The sequence below is a fragment of the Haliotis rufescens genome, unplaced genomic scaffold (genome assembly GCF_023055435.1).
Source record: "Haliotis rufescens isolate VD_foot unplaced genomic scaffold, xgHalRufe1.0.p SCAF_2, whole genome shotgun sequence".
In the NCBI taxonomy this organism is placed as follows: Eukaryota; Metazoa; Mollusca; class Gastropoda; order Lepetellida; family Haliotidae; genus Haliotis; species Haliotis rufescens.
Window position 1 is genome coordinate 42945247 of NW_025963890.1, and position 25387 is coordinate 42970633.

Below are 25387 nucleotides of genomic sequence, written 5' to 3' on the forward strand. Positions count from 1 at the left end.
CACCTGGGTTAACTCTAAAACCTGGCACATTCACCTGGGTTAACTCTAAAACCTGGGTTAACTCTGAAACCATGCACATTCTCCTGGGTTAACTCTAAAACCTGGCACATTCACCTGGGTTAACTCTAAAACCATGCACATTCACTTGGGTTAACTCTTAAACCATGCACATTCTCCTGGGTTAACTCTAAAACCTGGCACATTCACCTTGGTTAACTCTAAAACCTGGCACATTCTCCTGGGTTAACTCTAAAACCTGGGTTAACTCTGAAACCTGGCACATTCATCTGGGTTAACTCTAAAACCTGGCACATGCACCTGGGTTAACTCTAAAACCTGGCACATTCACCTGGGTTAACTCTAAAACCTGGGTTAACTCTAAAACCTGGCACATTCATCTGGGTTAACTCTAAAACCTGGCACATGCACCTGGGTTAACTCTAAAACCTGGCACATTCACCTGGGTTAACTCTAAAACCTGGGTTAACTCTAAAACCTGGCACATTCACCTGGGTTAACTCTAAAACCATGCACATTCACTTGGGTTAACTCTTAAACCATGCACATTCTCCTGGGTTAACTCTAAAACCTGGCACATTCACCTTGGTTAACTCTAAAACCTGCCGCATTCACCTGGGTTAACTCTAAAACCTGGCACATTCACCTGGGTTAACTCTAAAAACTGGCATATTCAGTTCTTTTGCAAGATTGTTTTATATAGTCAGAATTGTACAATTGACTTGGCTTTTTGCAGATTTATTACAATTATGGAAAGGGTTTTGTCACTTATATTTTAGGTCAATGATGTTAAGTTAAATAGTGATTCGTTGAACAAACTTGGAACTACTTGTGGTGATTACATTTACAGAAAGTTTAAGTCCTGTATCCAGTGGTACCGAGAACCAGTTTTTTAAACTTTTGCAAAGTCTGATTAATTTAAATATTACAAAATGAATACCATATAAACCCACTGACTTGAACAAGATAACATGTAATCATAAGAAGGAACCTGCAAGCCAGGAGAAGATATTTAAGAGCATGCTAAAAGGGCAACATTCTTTCCACTGCAAAGGTCACCAGGGGTCATGTGATGTACCTACTAGGTAGGTTTCACAAGAAATATTGCCCTATTTGAATGCTGTAGTTCCAAAAGAATCTTGAAATTTAACGTTTATGTTTTTGTTTATTGAAAAGGTTTATGACCATATTTCCAAGATGAATTTTCCTTTTTGTTTGTTTGATAAGATTGTTTCGTGATTGCAGACGAATGGAAAATCACTTAACTTCCTTGTTACATTCTTACTATACTAATTACATGATAGTTGAAATGAAAAAGAAATTCAAATTGACAAAAAAAGAAAGAAAAGAATTAAGCTGGGGTAAGAGTATTCACACAGCAGTCATCATTTGTTTGTAACCATAATGGTCAGTTGGTTACGAGTTCAACTCCAAGCACACACACAGTGGGGAGCCTTGACTGGTGGCAGCAATAGTGTAGAGAGCTATCACTGTGAGGAGCTTGGCAGCAACGGCTGAAACAATGACAGTATGGGCTTTCACCAGCCTAGTGGTTCCTGACACACATGTCAAATTGGCCCAAGCGCTGGCCTGTCACCTGTAGACCTTTCAGGTGAAGTGAAACAGCAGACTCAACAAACACATTGTTGTACAGATCAAGTGTTGTATTTGTACAAAGGAAACATTTCATAATCTATGTACATCATATCAATTCTTGTTTTGAATCTGCTTCTGTATCAAAAAAGTTTCGTTTTTATTCATCCTGTCATCATCTTCATCTTTTTCTTCTTCCTCTTTTCATTCTTCCTCGTCTTCCGGTTCTCCCGTTTTTTCTTGATGACCTTGGGATGTGCTGCCACGTACTGCATCATCTCCTTCTGGGCAGGCTCGTCACGCTTCATCTTCTGGATCGCATCATTGTCTGATATAACAAATGTATTAAACATCAGTTGTCTGATATAACAAAGGTATCAAACATCAGTTGTCTGATATAACAAAGGTATCAAACATCAGTTGTCTGATATAACAAAGTTATCAAACATCAGTTGTCTGATATAACAAAGGTATCAAACATCAGTTGTCTGATATAACAAAGGTATCAAACATCAGTTGTCTGATATAACAAAGGTATCAAACATCAGTTGTCTGACATAACAAATGTACCAATCCTCCACTGTCTGACATAACAAAGGTATCAAACCTCCACTGTCTGATATAACAAATGTATCAGTGGGTGAGTTTTTATTCAAACCTCAATTGTCTGACATAACAAATGATCAAGTCTCAGTTGTCTGTGATAACAAATGTATCAAACATTAATCTCTCAAAGGACAAGGGATATAACTCTAAACCCTCAAAATTACATCTGTTATTCATTATTCACAAGAACATACGTTGGCTACAAAAAATGTATCTGGCTATGTCTGTGAAGATTGTCTTAAGGCAAATGCAGCTGACTCACCATCATTCAATCAAACAGATGATATTTTCCCAAACATATTTAAACTGACAATAATTATGAAACAACACGACAAAATAACATATTTGTAATAGCAATATTTTCAACCCTGTGTTTACAAAAGTTAATCCAAGACAGGTGTTCCAATTGTCCACTTTTTCTCCAGTGTTTATTCAAGGTAGGAACTCAATGTTTCTTTGAAGTTGCCATAAAAGCAATGTTTCTTGAAGTTGCCATAAAAGCAACGTGAAGAAAACATCTTGGGTGTATAAAGTTCAGATTAATGTCTGGAGAGCATCACTGAGTATGACACTTCCACACAGAACATACAATTCTTGTATGGAACAGTACCACAGTATGTATTGTGCATTGCCTGCCAAGACGAGACTAGACAGTTGTTGCAGAAATTCAGTCTGAACATACAGCCCATTGGTAACGTCCTGTTTGCAGGGGACATCATATAAGGATTGTAAATTATATTTGAAAGATGGCATTACAAACTTCTCATGCAAGTTTGTGGTCTGTGGTCTGTGGTCTGTGGTGGTTGGTTGGTTTGTTGTTTAACGCCGAACTCAGGAATATTCCCGCTATATGACGGAAGTCTGATTGATATCATGAGCATCGATCCTCGCAATGTTGGATCGATGACATGCATCAACCAAGTCAGCGAGTCTGACCACCCGATCCCGATAGTTGCCTTTTACGACAAGTATAGTCGCCTTTTAAGGCAAGCATGGGTTGCTGAAGATCTGTTCTACCCCGGATCTTCACGGGTCTATGTGGTCTGTCACTTCTGTGACATGAAATGCAGGAAATGCCAAATAAGTAATGTCTTAGTGACACACGTCAGGTCAGGTATTTTCAAAATGGCCACAATGAGCCATCCCAATATCTACTTCTTGACATCGATATATTATATATTAAGTTTGCTAATGTCAACCAAATAAGCATTGTTAATATAATTTCTAAAAATACCTAATATTTTGTTTGTATGTTGTTTAAAGCCGCACTCAGCAATATTCCAGCTATATGACAGCGATCTGTAAATAATCAAGTCTGGACCAGACAATCCAGTGATTGATGTCATGAGCACCGATCCACCCAAATGGATCAACCAAATTAGTGAGCCTGACAACCCGATCCCGTTAGTTGGCTCTTACGACAAGCATGGATTGCTGAAGATCAATTCTTACCCAGATCTTCATGGGTAACAGACCACAGTCAGCGAGCCTGACCACCCGATCCCGTAAAATAAAACTATGCAGTTGTCATGGAAGTGTACAGTGTTGATGTCTGAGGACCAAGCTTATACTGACAATTCCCCCATCTTCATCATTAGTGTTACATGGCAACTCACCCTGTGTGTGTTCTGGTGCTATCAACCTGCCCATCTTGGTAGGGTATTTCCCTGAGAACAGCTTCTGTGTGAGCGGCCGCTTCAACAAGACATCCAGCTGTGCCTTCATCATCTGCTGTTTCTGCTTGTGTTTCTGCTGCTCCATCGAGTCACTCGGGTCCTCCAGGCTAGGTCAAAGGTCAAGGTCAAATTTCCATGGACTATGTCCCAATCATATGATACACAAATAAAGCTTAAAAAAAAAACTGTGCACAAAAGTATTGGCATTTCAAACTAAGACAGTTTTATGTGTAAGATGTGAAGAGAACAGCTAATATCAATCACATCACTCCCACACTGAGGGAACACCATTGGCTCCATCTTGGAGCTTGCATTGAATAAATCATTCTCAATGCATACAAATGTTTCAACAAAATTGCCCCAAAATATCTCACTGAACTCTTACCACTCTACTCACCACAGAGAACTCTCCGATCTTCCAGATTATGTGAAATTATCTCCTTCAATCCCTGAGCCCACCTCAAAACCAACCTTTTTAACAAACACTATCAATGCTAAGCACACTGAACACAAAGTTTGGCGCCCTTTATGCGCAATATTAATACAAGCATTATTATTATTATTATTATTATTATTATTATTATAAAACCTGAATGCTCAAAAGCAGTTTACATTCTGCATCTGCCAACCATTTGATTTCACCAAGGACAAACATAGTGTACTTTTGGTTTTTGTTGTTGTTGTTGTTGTTCAACGTTGCACTCCATGATGGTGGTCTGTAACAAATCAAGCCTGGACCAGACAAACCAGAGATTGATATCATGAGCAACAATCCACACCATTGAAGTATTTTGACACACGGTCAACCAAGTCACCAAGCCCTACCACCTGATCCATTCGTCGCCCCTAACAACCAGTGGAGGTAACTGACTGCTTTGAAAAACAGGTTTTCCCTTTTGAAGGACAATGACGCCAAATACAAGGATACGCTCGCTCGTCCAGCATCATGTCAATCTCCTCTGCCGCCTTCACGAACCAGTCATTTTTCCGCTTCTTCTTCTTGAATCTGTAACACAGGACTCTGTCTATAATACAATCGGGCACAACACAGCTATGGCTAGACTCAGGGAAAACAAAGTGCTTCCACAAAACATATACATCTTAATGCATAGGAGTGTGCTTGTAAACACAAAATACAATCACTGCACATATGTTTTTGAAGATAATGTAAAGCTGCACAAGGTGAATTTTGAGTGAGTGAGTGAGTGAGTGTTGTTTGTGTTGTGGTGTATCCTGTAGTGTCACTGTCTCGTCACCAGGTTGTGTTGTTACTATGTTGTGTTCTATAGTGTTATGGTGCATCTCATGTTGTGTTATGGTGTTTATTGTGTCATGTTGTGTCTCATGTTTTGTTATGATATGTCTTATGTTGTTTTGTGTTTAATATGGTGTGTCTCATGTTGTGTTGTTTTATGGTGTGTCTCATGTTGTTTTATGGTGTGTCTCATGTTGTGTTATGGTGTGTCTCATGTTGTTTTATGTTATGGTGTGTCTCATGTTGTGTTATGTTATGGTGTGTCTCATGTTGTGTTATGGTGTGTCTCATGTTGTGTTATGTTATGGTGTGTCTCATGTTTTGTTATGATATGTCTTATGTTGTGTTGTGTTTAATATGGTGTGTCTCATGTTGTGTTGTTTTATGGTGTGTCTCATGTTGTGTTATGGTGTGTCTCATGTTGTTTTATGTTATGGTGTGTCTCATGTTGTGTTATGTTATGGTGTGTCTCATGTTGTGTTATGGTGTGTCTCATGTTGTGTTATGTTATGGTGTGTCTCATGTTTTGTTATATGTCTTATGTTGTGTTGTGTTTAATATGGTGTGTCTCATGTTGTGTTATGTTATGGTGTGTCTCATGTTGTGTTATGGTGTGTCTCATGTTGTGTTATGTTATGGTGTGTCTCATGTTATGTTGTGTTTAATATGGTGTGTTGTGTTATGGTGTGTCTCATTTTGTGTTGTGGTGAACTTGTGTTGTGCTGTGTTGGGTGCTGCATACCTGTGGTCCTCTGTGTCGATCTTCCGAGCCAGTGTGATGACATCCCTCAGGGAGGAGGTTGTGTGGAACTCCACAGGGAACAGGGGCAGGTCCTCATCTGATGCAGAAACATACAGCGGATACCTCCTGTGTCACACAGACTATCCGTGTGCACACAGACATACAGCAGATACCTCCTGTGTCACACAGACTTTCTATGTGCACACAGACATACAGTGGATACCTCCTGTGTCACACACTCTCCATGTGCACACAGACATACAGTGGATACCTCCTGTGTCACACAGACATACAGCGTATACCTCCTGTGTCACACAGACTATCCGTGTGCACACAGACATACAGCAGATACCTCCTGTGTCACACAGACTCTCTATGTGCACACAGACATACAGTGGATACCTCCTGTGTCACACACTCTCCATGTGCACACAGACATACAGTGGATACCTCCTGTGTCACACAGACATACAGTGGATACCTCCTGTGTCACACAGACATACAGCGGATACCTCCTGTGTCACAAACTCTCCATGTGCACACAGACATACAGTGGTTACCTCCTGTGTCACACAGACATACAGTGGATACCTCCTGTGTCACACAGACATACAGCGGATACCTCCTGTGTCACACACTCTCCATGTGCACACAGACATACAGTGGATACCTCCTGTGTCACACAGACATACAGTGGATACCTCCTGTGTCACAAACTCTCCATGTGCACACAGACATACAGTGGTTACCTCCTGTGTCACACAGACATACAGTAGATACCTCCTGTGTCACACAGACTCTCCATGTGTCACACAGACATACAGTAGATACCTCCTGTGTCACACAGACTCTCCATGTGTCACACAGACATACAGTAGATACCTCCTGTGTCACACAGACTCTCCATGTGTCACACAGACTCTCCATGTGTCACACAGACATACAGTGGATACCTCCTGTGTCACACAGACATACAGTGGATACCTCCTGTGTCACACAGACATACAGTGGATACCTCCTTTGTCACATAGACATACAGTGGATACCTCCTGTGTCACATAGACATACAGTGGATACCTCCTTTGTCACACAGACATACAGTGGATACCTCATGTGTCACACAGACTCTCCATGTGCACACAGACATACAGCGGATACCTCCTGTGTCACACAGACATACAGTGGATACCTCCTGTGTCACACACTCTCCATGTGCACACAGACATACAGCAGATACCTCCTGTGTCACACAGACATACAGTGGATACCTCCTGTGTCACACAGACATACAGCGGATACCTCCTGTGTCACATAGACATACAGTGGATACCTCCTGTGTCACACAGACATACAGCGGATACCTCCTGTGTCACACACTCTCCATGTGCACACAGACATACAGTGGATACCTCCTGTGTCACACAGACATACAGTGGATACCTCCTGTGTCACACACTCTCCATGTGCACACAGACATACAGCGGATACCTCCTGTGTCACACAGACATACAGTGGATACCTGCTGTGTCACACTCTCCATGTGCACACAGACATACAGCAGATACCTCCTGTGTCACACAGACATACAGTGGATACCTCCTGTGTCACACACTCTCCATGTGCACACAGACATACAGTGGATACCTCCTGTGTCACACAGACATACAGTGGATACCTCCTGTGTCACACACTCTCCATGTGCACACAGACATACAGCGGATACCTCCTGTGTCACACAGACATACAGTGGATACCTCCTGTGTCACACACTCTCCATGTGCACACAGACATACAGCGGATACCTCCTGTGTCACACAGACATACAGTGGATACCTCCTGTGTCACACAGACATACAGTGGATATCTCCTGTGTCACACAGACATACAGTGGATATCTCCTGTGTCACACAGACATACAGTGGATATCTCCTGTGTCACACAGACATACAGTGGATACCTCCTGTGTCACACAGACATACAGTGGATACCTCCTGTGTCACACAGACATACAGTGGATACCTCCTGTGTCACACAGACATACAGTGGATATCTCCTGTGTCACACAGACATACAGTGGATACCTCCTGTGTCACACAGACATACAGTGGATACCTCCTGTGTCACACAGACATACAGCGGATACCTCCTGTGTCACACAGACTCTCCATGTGCACACAGACATACAGTGGATACCTCCTTGCCATACTAGGCTAGAATTATGATGTTATACTTTAGATAGACTAACGAGACTATGCATAGCCCAATCAAAATTGTGTAACGAAATCGACATCCGGTTCGTAAACTGCCATGCAGATTTCGGTCTATTGCAGGATTTGCAAAGCATGTGCGCTAAGTGGGTGTCAACAGATATTTTCCAAATCTTTTTTAATCAAAGTGCTCACATGATTTGATGTACTTAGCAAAGTAACACACATTTTAACACAATATAGATTTTGATTATCGATCGTCTTGACTGGGCGCCGCCATTTTGTTTGAAGAAAATGCAAGTGATATAAAAGGTAGAATCTGATTGGTCAGTGGGAGGGACATAGAAGGGACATAACTTGTAATAGCAACTGGTGGCGCTATGATCGAGCCCAGGAATTCAAGCCAAGGGTGGAAACTCAATTTTCACAGTCACTAAACTCCCATGCCTTAGGAAGATGGTCTGCACATAATTCAATGTGTAACATAATGCACTTTACTGAGTGAGATAACAAATGTAAATTAGAAAATATAACTGGCTCTATCGACCTTCAAAACAGCTGAAGAGATAGGTCCCCAACTCCCTCACCAACCAGTGACCTGCTCCTCTGACAACACCAAAAACTGCTTCACTCACTTCTGTTGAGGGTCTGTACGATCTTCCTGTAGTTGCGCACATCCTCTGGGCCGACCAGCATCACACTAAGACCCTCCTTCATGGCGCGAGCTGTCCGACCACTGCGGTGCACGTAGTTCTGTGGGATGGAGCATACAACAGACGTGACACGTCAGACATGTCTGACAAACTACATGTACCTCGGCACTGCAGACCAGACAATCCAGTGCCTGACATCATTAGCATCGATCTGTTTGTCTGTTTGTTGTTTAACGCCACACTCAGCAATATACCAGCCATATGACTGCGGTCTGGAAATAATCGAGTCTTGACCAGTCGATCCAGTGATTGACATCATGAGCATCTATCCACGCAATTGGGATATGATGACATGCATCAACCAAGTCAGCGAGCCTGACCACCCCATTCCATTAGTCGCCTCTAACGACAAACATTGTCACCTGTTACAGCAAGCATTGGTTGCTGAAGACCTATTCTAACCCGGATCTTCACGGGTCAAATAAAAACATGTAAGATGATGTAATGTAAATATAGTGCTGAATAGGAATGAATTAGCACACAAATATACAAGCAGGGCTTGAAAAAAATAATCAGGAGTGCCCAAGGCCACTGGCCATGGACCTGTTTTTCAGGTGTGCCATTTCTAATTTAGGTGTGCCTTGTCTATATTATCCAATAATTATAAAAAAAGGCAGCTAATCCATCAGATCAAAATTTTTAATGATATAAATGTGTTTCAAGATTGCTGGTTCTGAAACCTCTTAAACCATTAAAAGATCTTTTTTAAAAGACCTATTCTACCCTGGATCTTCACAGGTAACAGTAGCGACAGATGTAGAGGCATGTTGACAATACTGTCCTTTGAACAGACACGTTTCAGTACATGTTTAATGAATATATGAGCTCCCAAATAGTGCAGTAAAACATCACGCATAATTACTAACGACCACTGATGACAATGATGATACAATAGCTTGATTTTGCCATGGGATGGGTGTAACTAAAAAACATACTGTAAATCGTGAAATTAATGCATCTCCAAAAGAATGCGACCACTGGACCCTAGCCAAAAATGCGACTCAATATGAATGCGACACCCCCTCCTCTCAAGAATCAGTGGATTTCTATCTAAAAAAAATGTCCTCAGTCAAGTTTCCTCCCCTTAATCCAACCTTACATTAATCCAATCACACACCAAATAGCACCGCTTAATAGCGCTGAGTAAAGTAATTCCGAAAAAACAATACATGCGTGCTGGCTCATGTCGGCCTTTGACGCAGTCGCAAAGAACAAAGGGTGGCGTCTGTCTGGACTTGCAGGTGTGATCAGGGATGACATAAGTGAGTAGAACGCTTGTCTTGACCCCAGCAGTGACAATTCACAGGATGTAATTAGTGTTTGAATGACATTGTTTATATACTTTATATACAAGTGCTGCTCAATAAACAGTGGTGTGGAATACATCAGCGTATGTCTAAGTTGGTATTTTTGCTATCCAAAATGTCTTATTGTTGATATAAATGTGATGTTTAAAAATGCGAGCAAAGACCACTTGCATTTTTCGCATTTAATTTGCGTTAATTTCAAGATTTACAGTAATTATCTCGTAAAGTTACAAAACACATCATTGGCACCAAACCAAACTCACTCACTCCCTCACAACTCGTACATGTATGCTTCATGTGAATAAAGCAGGCACTGTACCTCGACGGTGCGGGGGACCTGGAAATGGATCACGTGCTGCACGTTGGGGATGTCCAGACCTCGGGCTGCTACGTCAGATGCTATCAACACGCCCTTGTCGTTGGCTGCAAGGAGAGTCACACTATCAACTCATCTTTTTATACATGAGTATGTTACTATATAAACAGTTTGCCAGGCTCTGGAAAACAATTTCCAAGCGGACATTTTGTACCAAACTTTTTAGACCCACAGTGGGTACCTGGGGAGGGTCGGGTAATAGGGGGTTGGGTACTTGGGTAGTAAATTTGGACTCGTCCCAGCACTAACATAAAGATGTACAAGTATTTGTCACAAAGTGACGAAATGTCCCCCGCCTGTATATACACCATAGTACCAAATATGAAGACAATCCAACGATTAGTTCTTGAGATATCGTGGCAACACCGTTTTCCAACTCCAAAAGCAGATTTGCTTGCTGTGACCTTGAAAAGGGGATCAAGGTCACCAAAACCGACTGGTGTCTGCGGTGTCTGTATATACACCATAATTCCAAATATGAAGACAATCCTGCGATTAGTTCTTGAGATATCGCGGCAACACCGTTTTCCAACTCCAAAAGCAGATTTGCCTGCTGTGACCTTGAAAATGGGGTCAAGGTCACCAAAACCGACTGGTGTCTGCGGAGTCTGTATATACACCATAGTTCCAAATGTGAAGACAATCCAGTGTTTAGTTCTTGAGATATCGCGGCAACAAACAGGTGGGACGTACGGACGGTCGTGAATACTATATCCCCCGCTTGGCGCTTTCGCGCGGCGGGGGACAATAACAAGACATGTCTGGGCATATACAGCACGGAAATGGCTAGTATGGGTGTTCCTTAATTCAGATTGGCTCCCACTCAAATCAATAGACTTGACCCATTGCACTTCACTCCCTATCTTTGCTAACAAAGAGTTTGTGTCTAGTTTTGTCATGGTAAGAAGAATGGTGATATACCAACTGTGTTTTCGAGGTACAGCAAGGTTATGTAACTGTGCGTCTGTTCCAGATTCAATTTAGCGTGGTTAAAAGTACAGGTAACTCTAGCTCTACACTGAAACACAGTGTGTTTATCTCCAAAATAATCTGACACTATTATCATGATTATTCTCATCATTCAAACAGGACATGTGGACGATATACCAACATGGCTGACAATTTTGTTGGACATTTTTACTGTTTGTTTCAGGCAGCTAAATAATCAAGATGGCCACCCACAAATATAAAAACATTCCTTCAGAATTAATGCTGTCGTATTGAGGTTTGGGTTTGTGTTTTTCGTCATTCTGATTTTCCAATATAACTGAAATACTGTTATACTGTTGTACTGCAGCATATTATACAACTCATGCTTCTCGAAACGCACCTGAAAATCGGTCAAGGTTCTTGAGCCTCTGTCGCTGATGCATGTCGGAGTGGAGAGGTAGAGGGTTGCACCTGAGCAGGACGAAGATGGACATGAGACGGCGGATACAGTCCTTGCTGTTGGTGAACACCAGCGTCCGACCAGGGTACTGCTTCAGGAAGTAATACAAATACAGGTCCTGGAGAGAGAGATAGTAAAATACAGTGAGAGACATTGAGAGACAGTGAAATACAATGAGAGACAGTGAAATAAAGTGAGAGACAATGAAAGAGAGTGAAATACAATGAGAGACAATGAAATAGTGAGAGACAAGGAGAACGGTGAAATACAGTGAGAGACAATGAGAAACAGTGAGCAGTAGCAGCCAAGTCACAATGTAAATAACTTCAGTGTAGTCAGCTCCTTCAACAGCCATGGGGTCCCCAGAACCTTGCCGTCAGAGGCTAGAAACATACGAGTCTGTCATAATGCTTGATACACAAAGATGAAGACAGTCCTACACTCTACAAGATTCCCAAACTAACTCCCCATCTTATCGTTGGGTGTTAGCTGACCTCAGCTCCTCATCTGGTGTAAGCCGATCTCACCTTCTCATCAGGTGAAACAAATCTCACCTTCTCATTTAGTGTAAGCCGATCTCACCTTCTCATCCGATGTAAGCCGATCTCACCTTCTCATCTGTTGTAAGTCAATTTCACCTTCTCATCGGGTGTAAGCCAATCTTATCTCCTCGTATGGTGTTTGCTGACCTCAAATTCTCATCAGGTGAAAACAAATCTCACCTTCTCGTCTACGGTACAGTTGATCCTTGCTTCAGTCAGTGTTTCCGCTGTCCCGGCCTTGGTTGTCAGATCAATAATCTTGGGGCGGTCCTTGATCCCGATGGTGCTCATCAGCAGCTCTGTTGGCCAACAGTATCACAGAATTAATTGTATACATACTGGACACATTCTGACCCTGAACCCTGGAATAGCAACGTTCCAGTCTCCTATCTCCACAGACAAACATGCTCTGTACAGGACAATAAATATCACAATATGGTTTAAAATTTGAGCGAGTGAGTGAGTGAACGTTGTTTAAGGCCATGTCAGTGATATTCCAATGACATCCAAAGGTCTGGACCCTGCAAACCCATCTTCGCAAGGCAAGGGAGTGACAAGTGTCCAGCAATATTATCAGCGTTCTCAAGATGGCTTGTAGTGTGACAGTCAGCGAAAGATATTGATTTAACAGTGGTGGTTTGCTGGTCTGTTTCTCAGAAGATCAAGCAGATCAGGAGCATGTTTACCTAGTTTTTTCTTGGTGTCCATTTTTTCCTTCTTCTTCTTCTTGAGTCGTCTCTGGGGCCCGCTGTGGAGCATGGTGAGGGTGGCCGAAAACACAAACGTCTGGCGGAGACGCTTCCGGTTCTCATCTCTGAAATGTGTGTTTGCTTCAAATGTTACAGTGTTTGAAATAGTGAGTGAGTGAGTTGTGTTTAACACCGCTTTGAACAGTATCCCAGTTATATCACGGCTTGTCAGCTTAATGTGGGAGGAAAGCCCGAAGTGATGCAAGTATCAGACGTTTACCACTTTGCCGAAACCCACGAGCACAGGTATGGTGCTGACAAACCTGGCAACATCGAGGAGACCCGGGATTTGAACCCACACTCATAAGCCTCTGGCGTGCCCAAGGGGCGCAACTCTGCACAGCATATTGCGGCACCTTAGATGACTGGGTCGCCCGTGGCCCCATGTTTGAAATAATGATTGTATGCAGAACAGCATGATATCAGTACATTTTAGAAGGAAAATGAAAATTGATAATGTTTTTTATATGAAAGAGTCAACGTAACACTGGCTGCATATTTGTTCCAAACACCACAATAATGCCTTTGTCCATGTTTCACATAGATATCCTAGCTTCATATGTCATGACGTCCATACCTTACCACTGAATTGTGATAAGGAGGAGCTAAGAACACGAGGAGGATCTCAGCCAATTTCACAAATCTTGACTGTGACTGTGATACATCTATGTTAAGTATACATGTCATGTCAGTCTTGTAGAATTTTCCTATTCGGAATATTCTATAAGTAATACGTTACCACGGTTATACTGAGGCTGTGGTCCCCCACAACTGCTCTTATAGCGAAATCTTCCACAGAGATCTCAATCACCTCATGCAGCACGTGCGTAGCCACCTAGCTGCCATGTGACACCCTTCACTCTTGTCTCTTCGCTTGCCATAGCAAGACGTGTAATCGACTGCTCTACTGCGTTTCTACGGTTTTCCGCCTCCTGCATATCCTTGGTGATATTTATTACTGTTTCTTAGTCCTAAGTAAACTGTAAATTACGGGGCGTTCGTTATACGGTGCTTAGAAAATTTTCCCGCCGTTTTTCGCTACCAACGGGGTGTGGCGTTGGCACTTTGTGTCTTCCGTCCACCTTTAGTTGTATAACGTGGGGTTGTTTTGCATCACCTATTAATATATATATATGTATATCTTATATGTATTTTATGTATTCGCTATTATCGTTTGTTTTTCTTCGGAAAATCTACGTTTGTGAATATGTTTGGTGTGTGTGTTGTAACCATGTTTTGTTTTTTGTTCAAAGAACAATGTCTGACATGGAGATGGATCTTTTGTCCAGCACCCCAGCTACTCCTGTCAACAGGCGCTGTGGCGCCTGTCAGAAGTTTTTGTCGTCCCGGGATCCTCACCATCTTTGCCCGCGGTGCAGGGTCGCTTGCGAGGACACCCGGTGCACCCTGTGCGAGGGTCTGGGGCCGGAGGATTTTGCGCGATACAGGCGCTACGTGCGCTCTGCTATCACCCCTGAGGTGGCCGGTTCGTCCGGTCGGGTGCCCATTGCGGGCACTACCTCCTCGGCGGCGGATCCCTTGGCGGCCCGGGGATTCCGTCGCGGCTTTGTTGTCTCAACTGATGGACTCCAAACTGGTGGCCTTATCTCAAGATAAGGCCCTGGTTGTTCCGTCCCGGCCCCTTCGGTGGCTGCGGGTTCGGACGCCGGGTCCGCGGTGGGGGACAACAGCCTCGGTATAACAGTGGTAACGTATTACTTAATGTAATATAGCACAAAGATGTCATAGTTAAATTAGCTTCAGGCTGAGATCCTCTTCATGTTCTTAGCACCTCAGCCAATTTCACAAATCTTGACTGTGACTGTGATACATCTATGTTAAAGTATACATGTCATGTCAGTCATAGCACAAAGATGTCATAGTAAAATTAGCTTCAGGCTGAGATCCTCTTCATGTTCTTAGCACCTCAGCCAATTTCACAAACCTTGACTGTGACTGTGATTCATCTATGTTAAAGTATACATGTCATGTCAGTCATAGCACAAAGATGTCATAGTTAAATTAGGTTCAGGTCGGGTCTTGACAATCTTGACAATCTTGACTCACACATTGATCATGTCCAGCAGCTTGGTCAGCTCCTCAAAGTGACCTTTCTCCACCATGCGGTCAGCCTCGTCTATCACCAGCTTGTGGATGCCGGTCACCTTGGTCAGGTGAGGATCACCCTGAAAACAGGGGAGATAACTCTGATATTCTGGTTCATAAATGCTCTGACTATTTGTCTGACCCTAACAGCAATTCAAAAACATGCAGCTTTGGCATTTATATAATAAGTAAGTGAGTCCATACTTTTCAAAACTGATTTTACGATTGTTATTCCCTTCAACACTGTCCACTGCATAACATCTCACCTGTTGTATGAGTTCCCACAGTCTTCCTGGTGTTGCTATGACGATCTCCGGGCACTGTTTCAGCACCCGTTGCTGCTTCTGGGCGGCCATTCCACCAACAACTGTCGCAATCTAAGGGAGATAATTATATACTCATATGATTACATCAACAGATTACGAAACATGTGAAAGTCAGTATCAGCAAGCCATTATCACAGAAAACAAATGTTGTTCGTAAGGCGATTAATTTTTTTTAGTTGGTTTACAGAATTTTGGTTAGTTCTTACAATGATTGTGTTAAAAAAAAAGACTTCAAGTGAACATGTCAGTAGTTGAAATAAAAAAATATATTGCAATTGTGAGCATTTTAAATCTTGTTTTTGGTATTGTATGGCATGTAATCCTATTGTAAATGGAACCCCGAAGGGCCATAACTCTAACCGATCTAAATCGCCTCAAACTTTGGGTTAACCACTTCGCGTATTTCGCAATGAAACTAATTTGTGTGATATTTCAAGTTAACTTATTTTTTTTATTTATTCCTATGCCATTAGAGTTGGCGGTATTAAAAACATATCAGAAAAGTCATTTTCATTTTATTTTCATTTTGCTATCTTTCATGTCGGCAGATTCATAAACCAACACACACAAAATAAATCGCCAAAGAAAAGTATAAGTGTGTCTACTAAAAGACTGAGCAGGGTGGGTTTTAGGAGATTTTGGCCAAGGCACCGCCATCACCTGTAAGTTACCCCACCACCCTGCACAGTTCAAAGAAACCATTAATTATCACATGGCTTGTAAATGTAAGACTTCTGTGAATACACAATGCCATTTAGAAAGTGGTCAAATGTAACAAATGTTATACTTGGGATAACACTTTCTTAGTAAAGTACACATTCTAGTAGTTTTTTGGGTCAAGTCCCATCCAGGACGGGAACCATGGCAATGATCTAAACTATTATGGTTGTCAGACTTTCATTTTGTGGAAGCCTTGATGGCTGGGTGGGTTAGATCACTGACTTTGTGTGCTGGTCATTTGTTATGTAAGACTTCAAATCCCTAATTGGGGGTGCGGGGGGCCCAGTCGGCTGCGATTCGATGTGCAGAGTTGCGTCCCTTGGGCATGCCAGAATCCTATGATTGTGGTTCAAATCCCGCTTCACCCCTAATGTTTCTAGGTTTGTCAGCACCATACCTGAGCTCACTGGTTTCACAGAAGTGGTAAACGTCTGAGACCTGCATCACTTCGGGCTTTCCTCCCACATTAAGGTGACACGCTGTGATATAACTGGAATACTGTTAAAAGCGGCGTTAAACCCAGCTCACTCACTCAAATCCTAATTAAACTGATTATAAAGGAACCAAACTATTCCCGTAGTCCCCTGGCCATCTGACATGTTCTACCCTGGCATACACACCCTGATATCTGTGTACTTGGCGGCCGCCATCAGGTGGTTCTTCACCTGGATGGCCAACTCTCGTGTCGGCTCCAGTATCAACGCTACCAGAGGCTTGTCTCCCTTGGAGGTAGCCTTCACCTTCTCAAGGTCAGCGGCTTCAAATTCAATGTTGTTGATCACTCTCACGCAACCAGTCTCATCACCCTACAACAGAAGCATGGATAATAATAATAATAATAATAATAATAATAATAATAATAATAAAAAAATAAAACAAACAAACAAAAAACACAAGAAATTCAGGGTATTGACACCCTCCCACGAAGAATCATGTTAGACAATAGATCCCACTACCCTCGCTCTTCCCTCAATCGCTTATAATTACCAGTTACAATGGGAGGGGGTGGTTTGGTTAGCATGGAGGCTCTTCATGACAGAATTGTATTTTGCACTTTTGCACACATTTATTTGTAGGATGATTCTTTTCTGAAGCATGTCAAGACTCATGATGAAAACAAGGCATTCCACAGTTTTCTTAAATGAGCCAAGGATGTGGGACATAATGTCATAATGTCAATGTTGATTTTGTTGATGGTTCTGTACTGCTGGACGGTACAGAAATGAGTGTCAACCAAGTGAAGAGCCATATCAATCAACGCAGACTCAGTTTTCCAGGGAGAGGTTATGTGAACGACCACTGCATTGCATTTATGTGCAGTGTGTTGAGAAGATCAGGAACCCTGCAGAGTCCTTCGCTTGGATGAAGTTGGCAAAGCTCAAGACATTCTCAGTAGTCAAGCTGCCAATAACGACCACCCAACAACCTACTCTCTGCAACCAACGCTACTTAACTTTGCCTGAAAGTGAACTGTGCATTGTACATAGAATCATGTGGCATGTTAGTTCAGGATTTATAGCATCAAATATATTTCTGCTATTTGCTAGCATTCAGCAACTTCAAATGAACGCATGTCAAACAGTACTTGTTCATAGTAAAACAGTTCCTGTCTGATGTAGAGTTGGGTTTAAGGGCGCTTTGAACACTGAGTAAGTAAGAATGGTTTTATGCCGCTTTTAGCAATATTCCAGCAATATCACGGCGGGGGACACCAGAAATGGGCTTCACACATTGTACCCATATGGGAAATCGAACCAGGGTCTTGGGCGTGACGAGCTAACGCTTTAACCACTAGGCTACCCTACTTCTTTTAACAGTATGTCAGTTATATTGCACAGGTCAATTTAGAAGTGAGTGAGTGAGTGAGTGAGTATGGTTTTTTACGCCGCTTTTCGCAATATTCCACCAATATCACTGCGGGGGACACCAGAAATGGCCTTCACACATTGTACCCATGTCGAACCCGGGTCTTTGGCGTAACCATTAGGCTACCCGACCGCCCCCTCAATTTATAAGTGTCAGGAAATCCTGAACCACTGTTTCGTGAAACCCATGAACATGTGTATAGTGTTGACAAACCAAGCATCAAAATCGGGGTGCGGAGTGGGCAAGCAGTCAAAAGCGCCAGGCTAGCAAGCGCCAGGTGCTGAGATCATATCCCACTAGTGACCGGGTTGTTCAGCCTTGGGACCAACAATGTTTACAGGTCTTTACAGTGTTGTCACTACCCTTAGTGTACAGTACATTCACCCTGTGCACTCAAAAGAACCCACTCGTCCGATGGTAGATGACCAGATGGTGGAAATACGAATACATTCATACACCCGAAACACAAGTGTCAAAACTTGTGTGGTGTCACCCTGGGCAAGACACTTAGTTCAAATGTGCCTCTGTTCACCCAGCTGGGAATGGGTACCCGATATGTGAGGTGGATGTAAAAACCTTCTAGTGCCCCTGGGCAGCTTGGGTTGTATACTCCCCACAGAGTTGAGAATGGTAAGTGGAATGCAAACAGATCCACTGGTTCGGGGATCAAATAAAACTGCATCTGAGCAGATACTAGTACCTGCATACCTGCGGTGTATTAATGTATAGTTTAAATTAATTAAATTTAAAATCGGGAAAAATCTGGGATTAAAACCATAATCCTTGGATCCTGGAATGCCCAAGGGAGACAATTCAGGACAGCTTAGATCACTGGGCAACAGGTGTGTAGTTAAACCAGCACCCGTCTGTAGTCAAATATTACTTGTCTGGAAGGTTGAGGACACATTTTGTACTGACTGTTTTGCATTTGAGGTCCATCTATTTCTTTCATATTTTATCTCAGACTCGAGATTTGTGTAAACATTTATAATCGCATAAGTTTGGATTCTTTTTTACATTTAGCTAAGGAAATGCAAAACAATTTATTCTACTAGTCCCATAATCTAACATGCAGGATTATATTAGAATGGATATGATCACTGAACATTGATTTAGAAGTAAAAATTAACTGACATCAATTTCAAGTATATCTTCATCATCAGGAGGAAGATCATAATCGCCATCTTCATCATCGGGAGGAAGATCATAATCGCCATCTTCATCATCGGGAGGAAGATCATAATCGCCATCTTCATCATCAGTAAGGTCAAGGTCTTCTGGCACACCGCTGTCACTTCCTTCATGTCCACCTTTAACACCATCCTCCTTCTCATCATTATCATCCTCCTCCTCCTCCTCCTCCTCATCACCACCATCATCAACCTCTGCCTTCACATCAGCCTCACTATCATCTGATGATGAGTCTCTTTCCTCACCTTTCTCCTCCTCCTCCACAACTTCAACACCTTCAAAAAATGTAACAGTACGTATATCAGTATTTCAAATTTCACAATGTTTTCTGAATCTTTTATATTTTTCTGTGACAGTTCTGAGTATTTCAGACTTCTCATGAAGTAGCACAGCCAGTTCCTTACCCATTCTAACATGAGATTACATTAATGTAGAATGGAGAAGGTTCAGGTTCCCCTCAGTAGCAGTGCCATCATGGTGGGGGGACACGAACAGTATGGTGACCATGATGGAAGCCAATATCATAGAGACTTGTACGTTTCGAAAAAGTCTTAAAGACTGTATACACGACTCTACAGTGAGTGAGTGAGTTGGGATTAACGCCGCTTTTAACAGTATTCCAGTTATATCAAGGCGTGTCAGCTTAATGTGGGAGGAAAGCCCGAAGTGATGCAGGTCTTAGACGTTTACCACTTCGGTGAAACCCACGAGCACGGGTATGGTGCTGACAAACCTAGAAACATAATCGGGGCGAACCGGGATTCGAACCCACAATCATAGGATTCTGGCGTGCCCAAGGGACGCAACTCTGCACAGCGAATCCTGGAGCCTTAGACGACTGGGCCACCCATGCCCCCACACGACTCTACAAACTTGATCAATGCTTGTACATGTTAACAAGAACTACATGGCTCAGATATTGCTGATACGGCATTGTAACACCCTCACATTATGACATTACAGCTTTCAAGAGCTACTGACCTTGTTGCTGCTGCTTGCGTGCTTCATGCTGTAAGATGTGGTGGAGCACAGGGATCCCAAACGCCAGCGTTTTCCCACTTCCCTGGACACATACAGAACTCAGATTAACATTAATTTGAACAAATGGAGTAAAGAAGAACTATGTACTTATCATGTTTACAGCTACAAAAATACATTTATAAATGTAGCTAAATGATAAAATTTTGGTTATATTCATAGCAGTTTAAACATTTTACATGCATAGTGTGAGCTAGGATAAGTTTAAAAATGTATGAGTTTCAACTGAAAAATTCAAAGGTGAAGATTGAGTTAAAATTTAAATCACAGTGCCAGCCTTGAGCAAACCAAGATGGCCGCCATAAAGTCATTCCCAAATCATAGGGGGCAGTCTCGTATTCGAGGGGAAGTTTCGTATCCACACATTAACAGTTTTTGTGTGGTGTATTAACAAAGTCTTATAGCTTACCGTTTCTGCAGCACCAACAATGTCCATCCTGTCCCTGATGGCAGACGGCAATGCCAGTGCTTGTATGGAGGTCGGGGATGTGAAGCCTTGATGTTGTAGAGCTTTCAGGACTTGGCTCGGCACGAACAGATTCTTCCAAGCACGCATGTCTGGTTACAACATAGGACAGGTTATTTGTTTGGCCCATGAGTGTTAAAAATATAATATGTCCCTGTCTCAAAAAGATCTGTTCAAAGACACTGCATCACATCATGATAAATGAAATACTGGTATGTTCACAAATCACGGTTATGTCGACAACAAGAGTGAATCTCTCAAATACAGTTCCTCGGCATTGTGGCATCATTCATACAGCAGGGTTAGAACTTAACACTAGCCTGCAAGCCTGGGACTAGTACAATTTTATGTGGGCTAGTACAAATTGCCCAATTGCCCATTGTTTTAAATTGCAGGGGCATTTTATCTTTACCCGGGCTAGTAAAGGTTTTGAGTTTAGTTCTAAAATTGTAGTCTGTTTCAGCCACGGGTTTGTTCATGAAATTTATTTGGGCTGATTGTCAGATTTAGGATTCATTTGGATATACAAACATCAACACATGTAATGCTAAATATGTTAAACAGGCACGTCCCATCATCACTGGTAATAAATAGAGACTCAACCAAACATATTTGATAAACTTGAGTTCATCAAACGAACAATGACTTGAGATCTCTGGTGTATTCTGTCAGAAAATAATAGTTATCTTCACATCAGTGAGTGAGATGGGTTGGATATTACTTTGAACAGTATTTCAGTTATATCACATTGTGTCTGCTTAATGTGCGTGTCCAAAGTGAAAAAGCAGGTCTTAGATTTTTACCATTTTGGTGAAACCCATGAGCATGGGAATGGTGCTAACAACCCTTGAAACAAAATCAGGGCAAGCCTAGGTTTCTGGCAGGCTTAAAATACCCAAGGGGCCCAACCTTGCACTTTGAATTGCGATACCAAAGATCAATGAGTCACCATTGCGTCTGCCATTTTTCATTGCGTTAAAAAGATTATTGCACTTATCTAGCACTGTGTGCGCGTGCGTGTGCGTGTGCGTGTGCGTGTGCATGTGCGAAACATCTTTTGCTATGATGCAGCCAGGGGTCCGAACACCGCTGGCTTTCTTCTCTCGGGGCAGATGCTCTATCCACCAGACCATGGAGGCAGCGTGTTACTCTTGTAGCGGCCATAAAATTTCTGAGTCCCGTGATGGGATTCGAACCGCGGTCTTTCTGATCATAGGTCGGACGCCTTGTCCACATGACCAAAGAGGTTAACCCCGTCAGCAAGCTGACAAGGTAAGGATGTCATCTGTGGGATGACTCCACGTCCTGCTACATACTCCCCCGTCAACAGAAGGCACGTCCCGGGCCGCATAGTAGGGTACTGAGGCTTATTTTGCTCAAATTTAATATGAACGTGATCAGCCCCACGTTGGGCGCCAATGTAGCGACCATAAAATTTCCGAGACCTGTGATGGGATTCGAACCACAGATTTTCTGATCGGAGGTCAGACGCCTTGTCCACATGACCAAAGATGTTAACCCCATCAGCAAGCTGACAAGGTAAGGATGTCATCTGTGTGATGACTCCACATCCTGCTACACTCGGAACCAGTCATGATAATAAAGGAACTACAGTCAAACACTGTTGTGTCAAAGTTGAAGGGACCTACGTAAATACATTGAATTATGCGAGGTTCGACACAACCGAAATAATGACTAAACAAGGAATACTCAAGGATGAAGCTTTTACTTCGAGACAACAGTAAGTTCGACACATCAAAGTTTGACACAATGGTGTTTGACGGTATGTGTTTGTCAATACATGTGTAATCATGAACTATTGCTGTCAGACAGCTGATAATGATGGACAACACATGCCATACCTGCAGACACAGAAGGATCTGTGTGATGCGTCAGCTTCTCTCGCTCTGTCTTTGCCTTCTTAGGCTTTGGTCCTTCTCCCTTGTCTGATGAATAACAACATAAATGAACTTATGTCAACATGATACCAATAATCACCCTTGACGAGGTCAATGTACGAAAACAAGGTCCCTCAGACCCGACCCTTGACATGGTCTGACCACCGAAGGGGTCGAGTCCGAGGGTCCTTGATTTCGCATATTGACCTCGTCGAGAGTAATCATTGGTTTCATTATACCGAAATTCACATTAAAGTTTATGAAGTCTTCAAACCGTTCTCTGTTTCATTACAGTAACTTAACTGCAAACTGTGAAATCTTCGTACCAGATGTCATCTTATTTTCTAGTAGACGAGTCAATATTCATCACGTGACAGGTAAATACTGATCATGTGACAGGTCAATATTCGAGGTCAGTGTCAGTCACATGATTTCAGGGTCTACATTGAAAAGTATTGTTTCGTCATGTGGTACAGATTAACCAATGGAATTAATAGAGGTATAACAAATAATGATATTACACAAATTCTAGACTAACATATAGTCCCCGAAATAAAAGTTATGTGTGAGGTCAAATGAAAATATTTCTATAATTAGTATAAATGAACCCTCGAGTACTAAGGGACGCTAGAGTTGAAAAGGTGATATTTATATGCTACTGGAGCTGAAAAGGATGAGAGTGGAAGAGAGGTGAATGTTTTGTTACATATTTGAGTAAGATACTACACCTATACATTCATTATGTTTTCATAATCTCTGCCTCATGACTAGTACTCAAGAATTTATCTAGACCTGCTCAAAGGCCGATTCGGTCCCATTTCTGGAGCAATGTCAGTTCCCAAAATGGAATTATCAGATAATTTTCCAATTCATGTAATACAGTTATAACTAATCCTATGGCTTTCTAAGGGTAATATGAATTTTTTAGGAAGGGACTTTATTGCTTAGTCTTACACTGAACAAAAGAAAACAATGACTTTGCAAAAATCCCAATTGTTAGCTAAATAACTAAATGTTCCCGAATCATCTGCCTAGAGCACATAGATAGGAATCCTAGATCAATCCCTGAGAACCTATGTCTATGCTGTGTGGTGAGACACACGACCCACTTGGCCTCCTGAAAAGTTTCCACAAGAGAAATTATCACTCCTATATCTCCTATATCTCCTACACGTCAAAGAAAGCATACCTTTTTCAGCCATTTGTTTTGCTTTTGCCTCCGACAATTTGTCCTCATCCTCATTCAAGTCAACTACATCCTGGCTGCCAATCATCAGCATCTTCCCATGCTTCCTCTTCAAGGTCAGTCCCTTCTTTTGCTCATCTTTCTTTGGAGGTTTCTTCTTTTTGGCTTTCTTTGCCTTCTTTGGATTTATCACGTTTATAGCTTCAGTCACCTCCTCCTCCTGTTTAGACTCAACTAGAGTCTCTGATGGAGGTGCTACCTGCTTTTTCTTTTTCTTCTTCTTTTTCTTAGTTTTGTTTCTTTTTTCAGCTGCTGTTGCAGTTTGAGAAGTATCATCGTCTGCTATCTAGAAAAAAGGCAAATGGGTATAGTTAATGTCTTTAGTATAACCATAGTAATGCCAAGATAGTAAAGACCATTCCATATCCTAGTATTTGTTCTCTTTACCTTGATTGCTTGATTTGCTGTTTAACGCCTCACTCAGCAATATTCCAGCTATATGACGGCGGTCTGTAAATAATCGAGTCTGGACCAGACAATCCAGTGATTGATATCATGAGCACTGATCCATGCAATTGGGATACGATGACAAAAATATATTGACATGCATCAAACAAGTGAGCGAGCCTGTCCACCCGATCCCGCTAGTCGGCTTTTACGACAAGCACAGTCACCTTTTACGGAAAGCATGGGTTGAAGACCTATTCTACCCCAGATCTTCACGGGTTCCATCAAGAGGGACGTCTAGGTAGTCCAGAGGATCTCCCTTTTTTTGAAACCAAATGTAGTTTGTTGTAGGCAGTAAACTTGACTGAGGGAGGATTTTTATATTTTGGACCCCTCCCTTTTAAAATGCTGGACCCGCCCTTGGATTACCATGTAAAATGTGTTAGTTACTGGTGCAAATTGTTAGGGTGTCTGAAGTTCGTTACCATAAACAGTGTTATTTACAGTAACAATGCAGTTTAACACATTTTACATGATAATCGACATAAACAGTAAATCTTCTGCTAACCCTATCGATCGAAGAGGCACGCAAGATCTGTGAAGCGAGAGCCACAGTCGGCAGCCTTAGTAAATAAACGCTATAGTAAGCTGCGCCCGGTAAACTGTATTGTGGTCCATCGTGTTCCATTTAAATAGTTTGCTATCCGAACGAAAACCGGACGATTGCATTAACTGTATGGAATATATGATTGTACTGACCTGTCCAGCATTTGTTTCCACGAGTTCGTAGTCTGTAAGTTCCTCAATAGATATTAAAGTTTCAAAATCTTTGTTGGAAAATAGCACAGGCGCTATTTCAACCTTTTTCCACTTGGAGTTAGTTTTCACGTGTTTCAATGTCGCCATTTTGTTTTTTAATCTCAAATAAGGACAAATAATGATTTTAAGCGCTCGCCACCAATCAAAGTC

General features: G+C 42.1%; 1 protein-coding gene across 2 annotated transcripts; it reads right to left on the reverse strand.

Annotated features, from left to right (window-relative positions):
• Nucleotides 1-1667: 1667 nt before the first annotated feature.
• LOC124149398 (ATP-dependent RNA helicase DDX24-like) lies at nt 1668-25351 on the reverse strand. Of its 2 annotated transcripts, XM_046520943.2 has the most exons (19): nt 25178-25351; nt 23975-24317; nt 22750-22833; nt 20831-20979; nt 20365-20446; nt 19443-19658; nt 19327-19409; nt 16947-17132; nt 15547-15657; nt 15242-15360; nt 13112-13239; nt 12606-12724; nt 11824-12001; nt 10437-10540; nt 8733-8850; nt 5891-5987; nt 4822-4899; nt 3834-4000; nt 1668-1939 (listed from the first exon to the last, which is right to left on the reverse strand). In XM_046520943.2, the coding sequence occupies exons 1-19, from the start codon at nt 25322-25324 to the stop codon at nt 1776-1778; spliced, it is 2673 nt and encodes an 890-aa protein (XP_046376899.2). In that variant the 5' UTR covers nt 25325-25351; the 3' UTR covers nt 1668-1775. The 2 variants fall into 2 exon arrangements, with proteins under 2 accessions (XP_046376899.2, XP_046376898.2); XM_046520942.2 differs by having other exon boundaries at nt 19327-19658.
• Nucleotides 25352-25387: the final 36 nt, after the last annotated feature.

Excerpts from the sequence above, each read along its gene's own strand:
- LOC124149398 (XM_046520942.2), bottom strand. The coding sequence starts at position 25,324 with ATGGCGACATTGAAACACGTGAAAACTAACTCCAAGTGGAAAAAGGTT. Across the intron at positions 12,725-13,111 it reads GGACACCAAGAAAAAACTAG|AGCTGCTGATGAGCACCATC; the intron begins GTAAACATGCTC and ends GTTGGCCAACAG. Across the intron at positions 8,851-10,436 it reads AGGTCCCCCGCACCGTCGAG|AACTACGTGCACCGCAGTGG; the intron begins GTACAGTGCCTG and ends TCCATCCCACAG.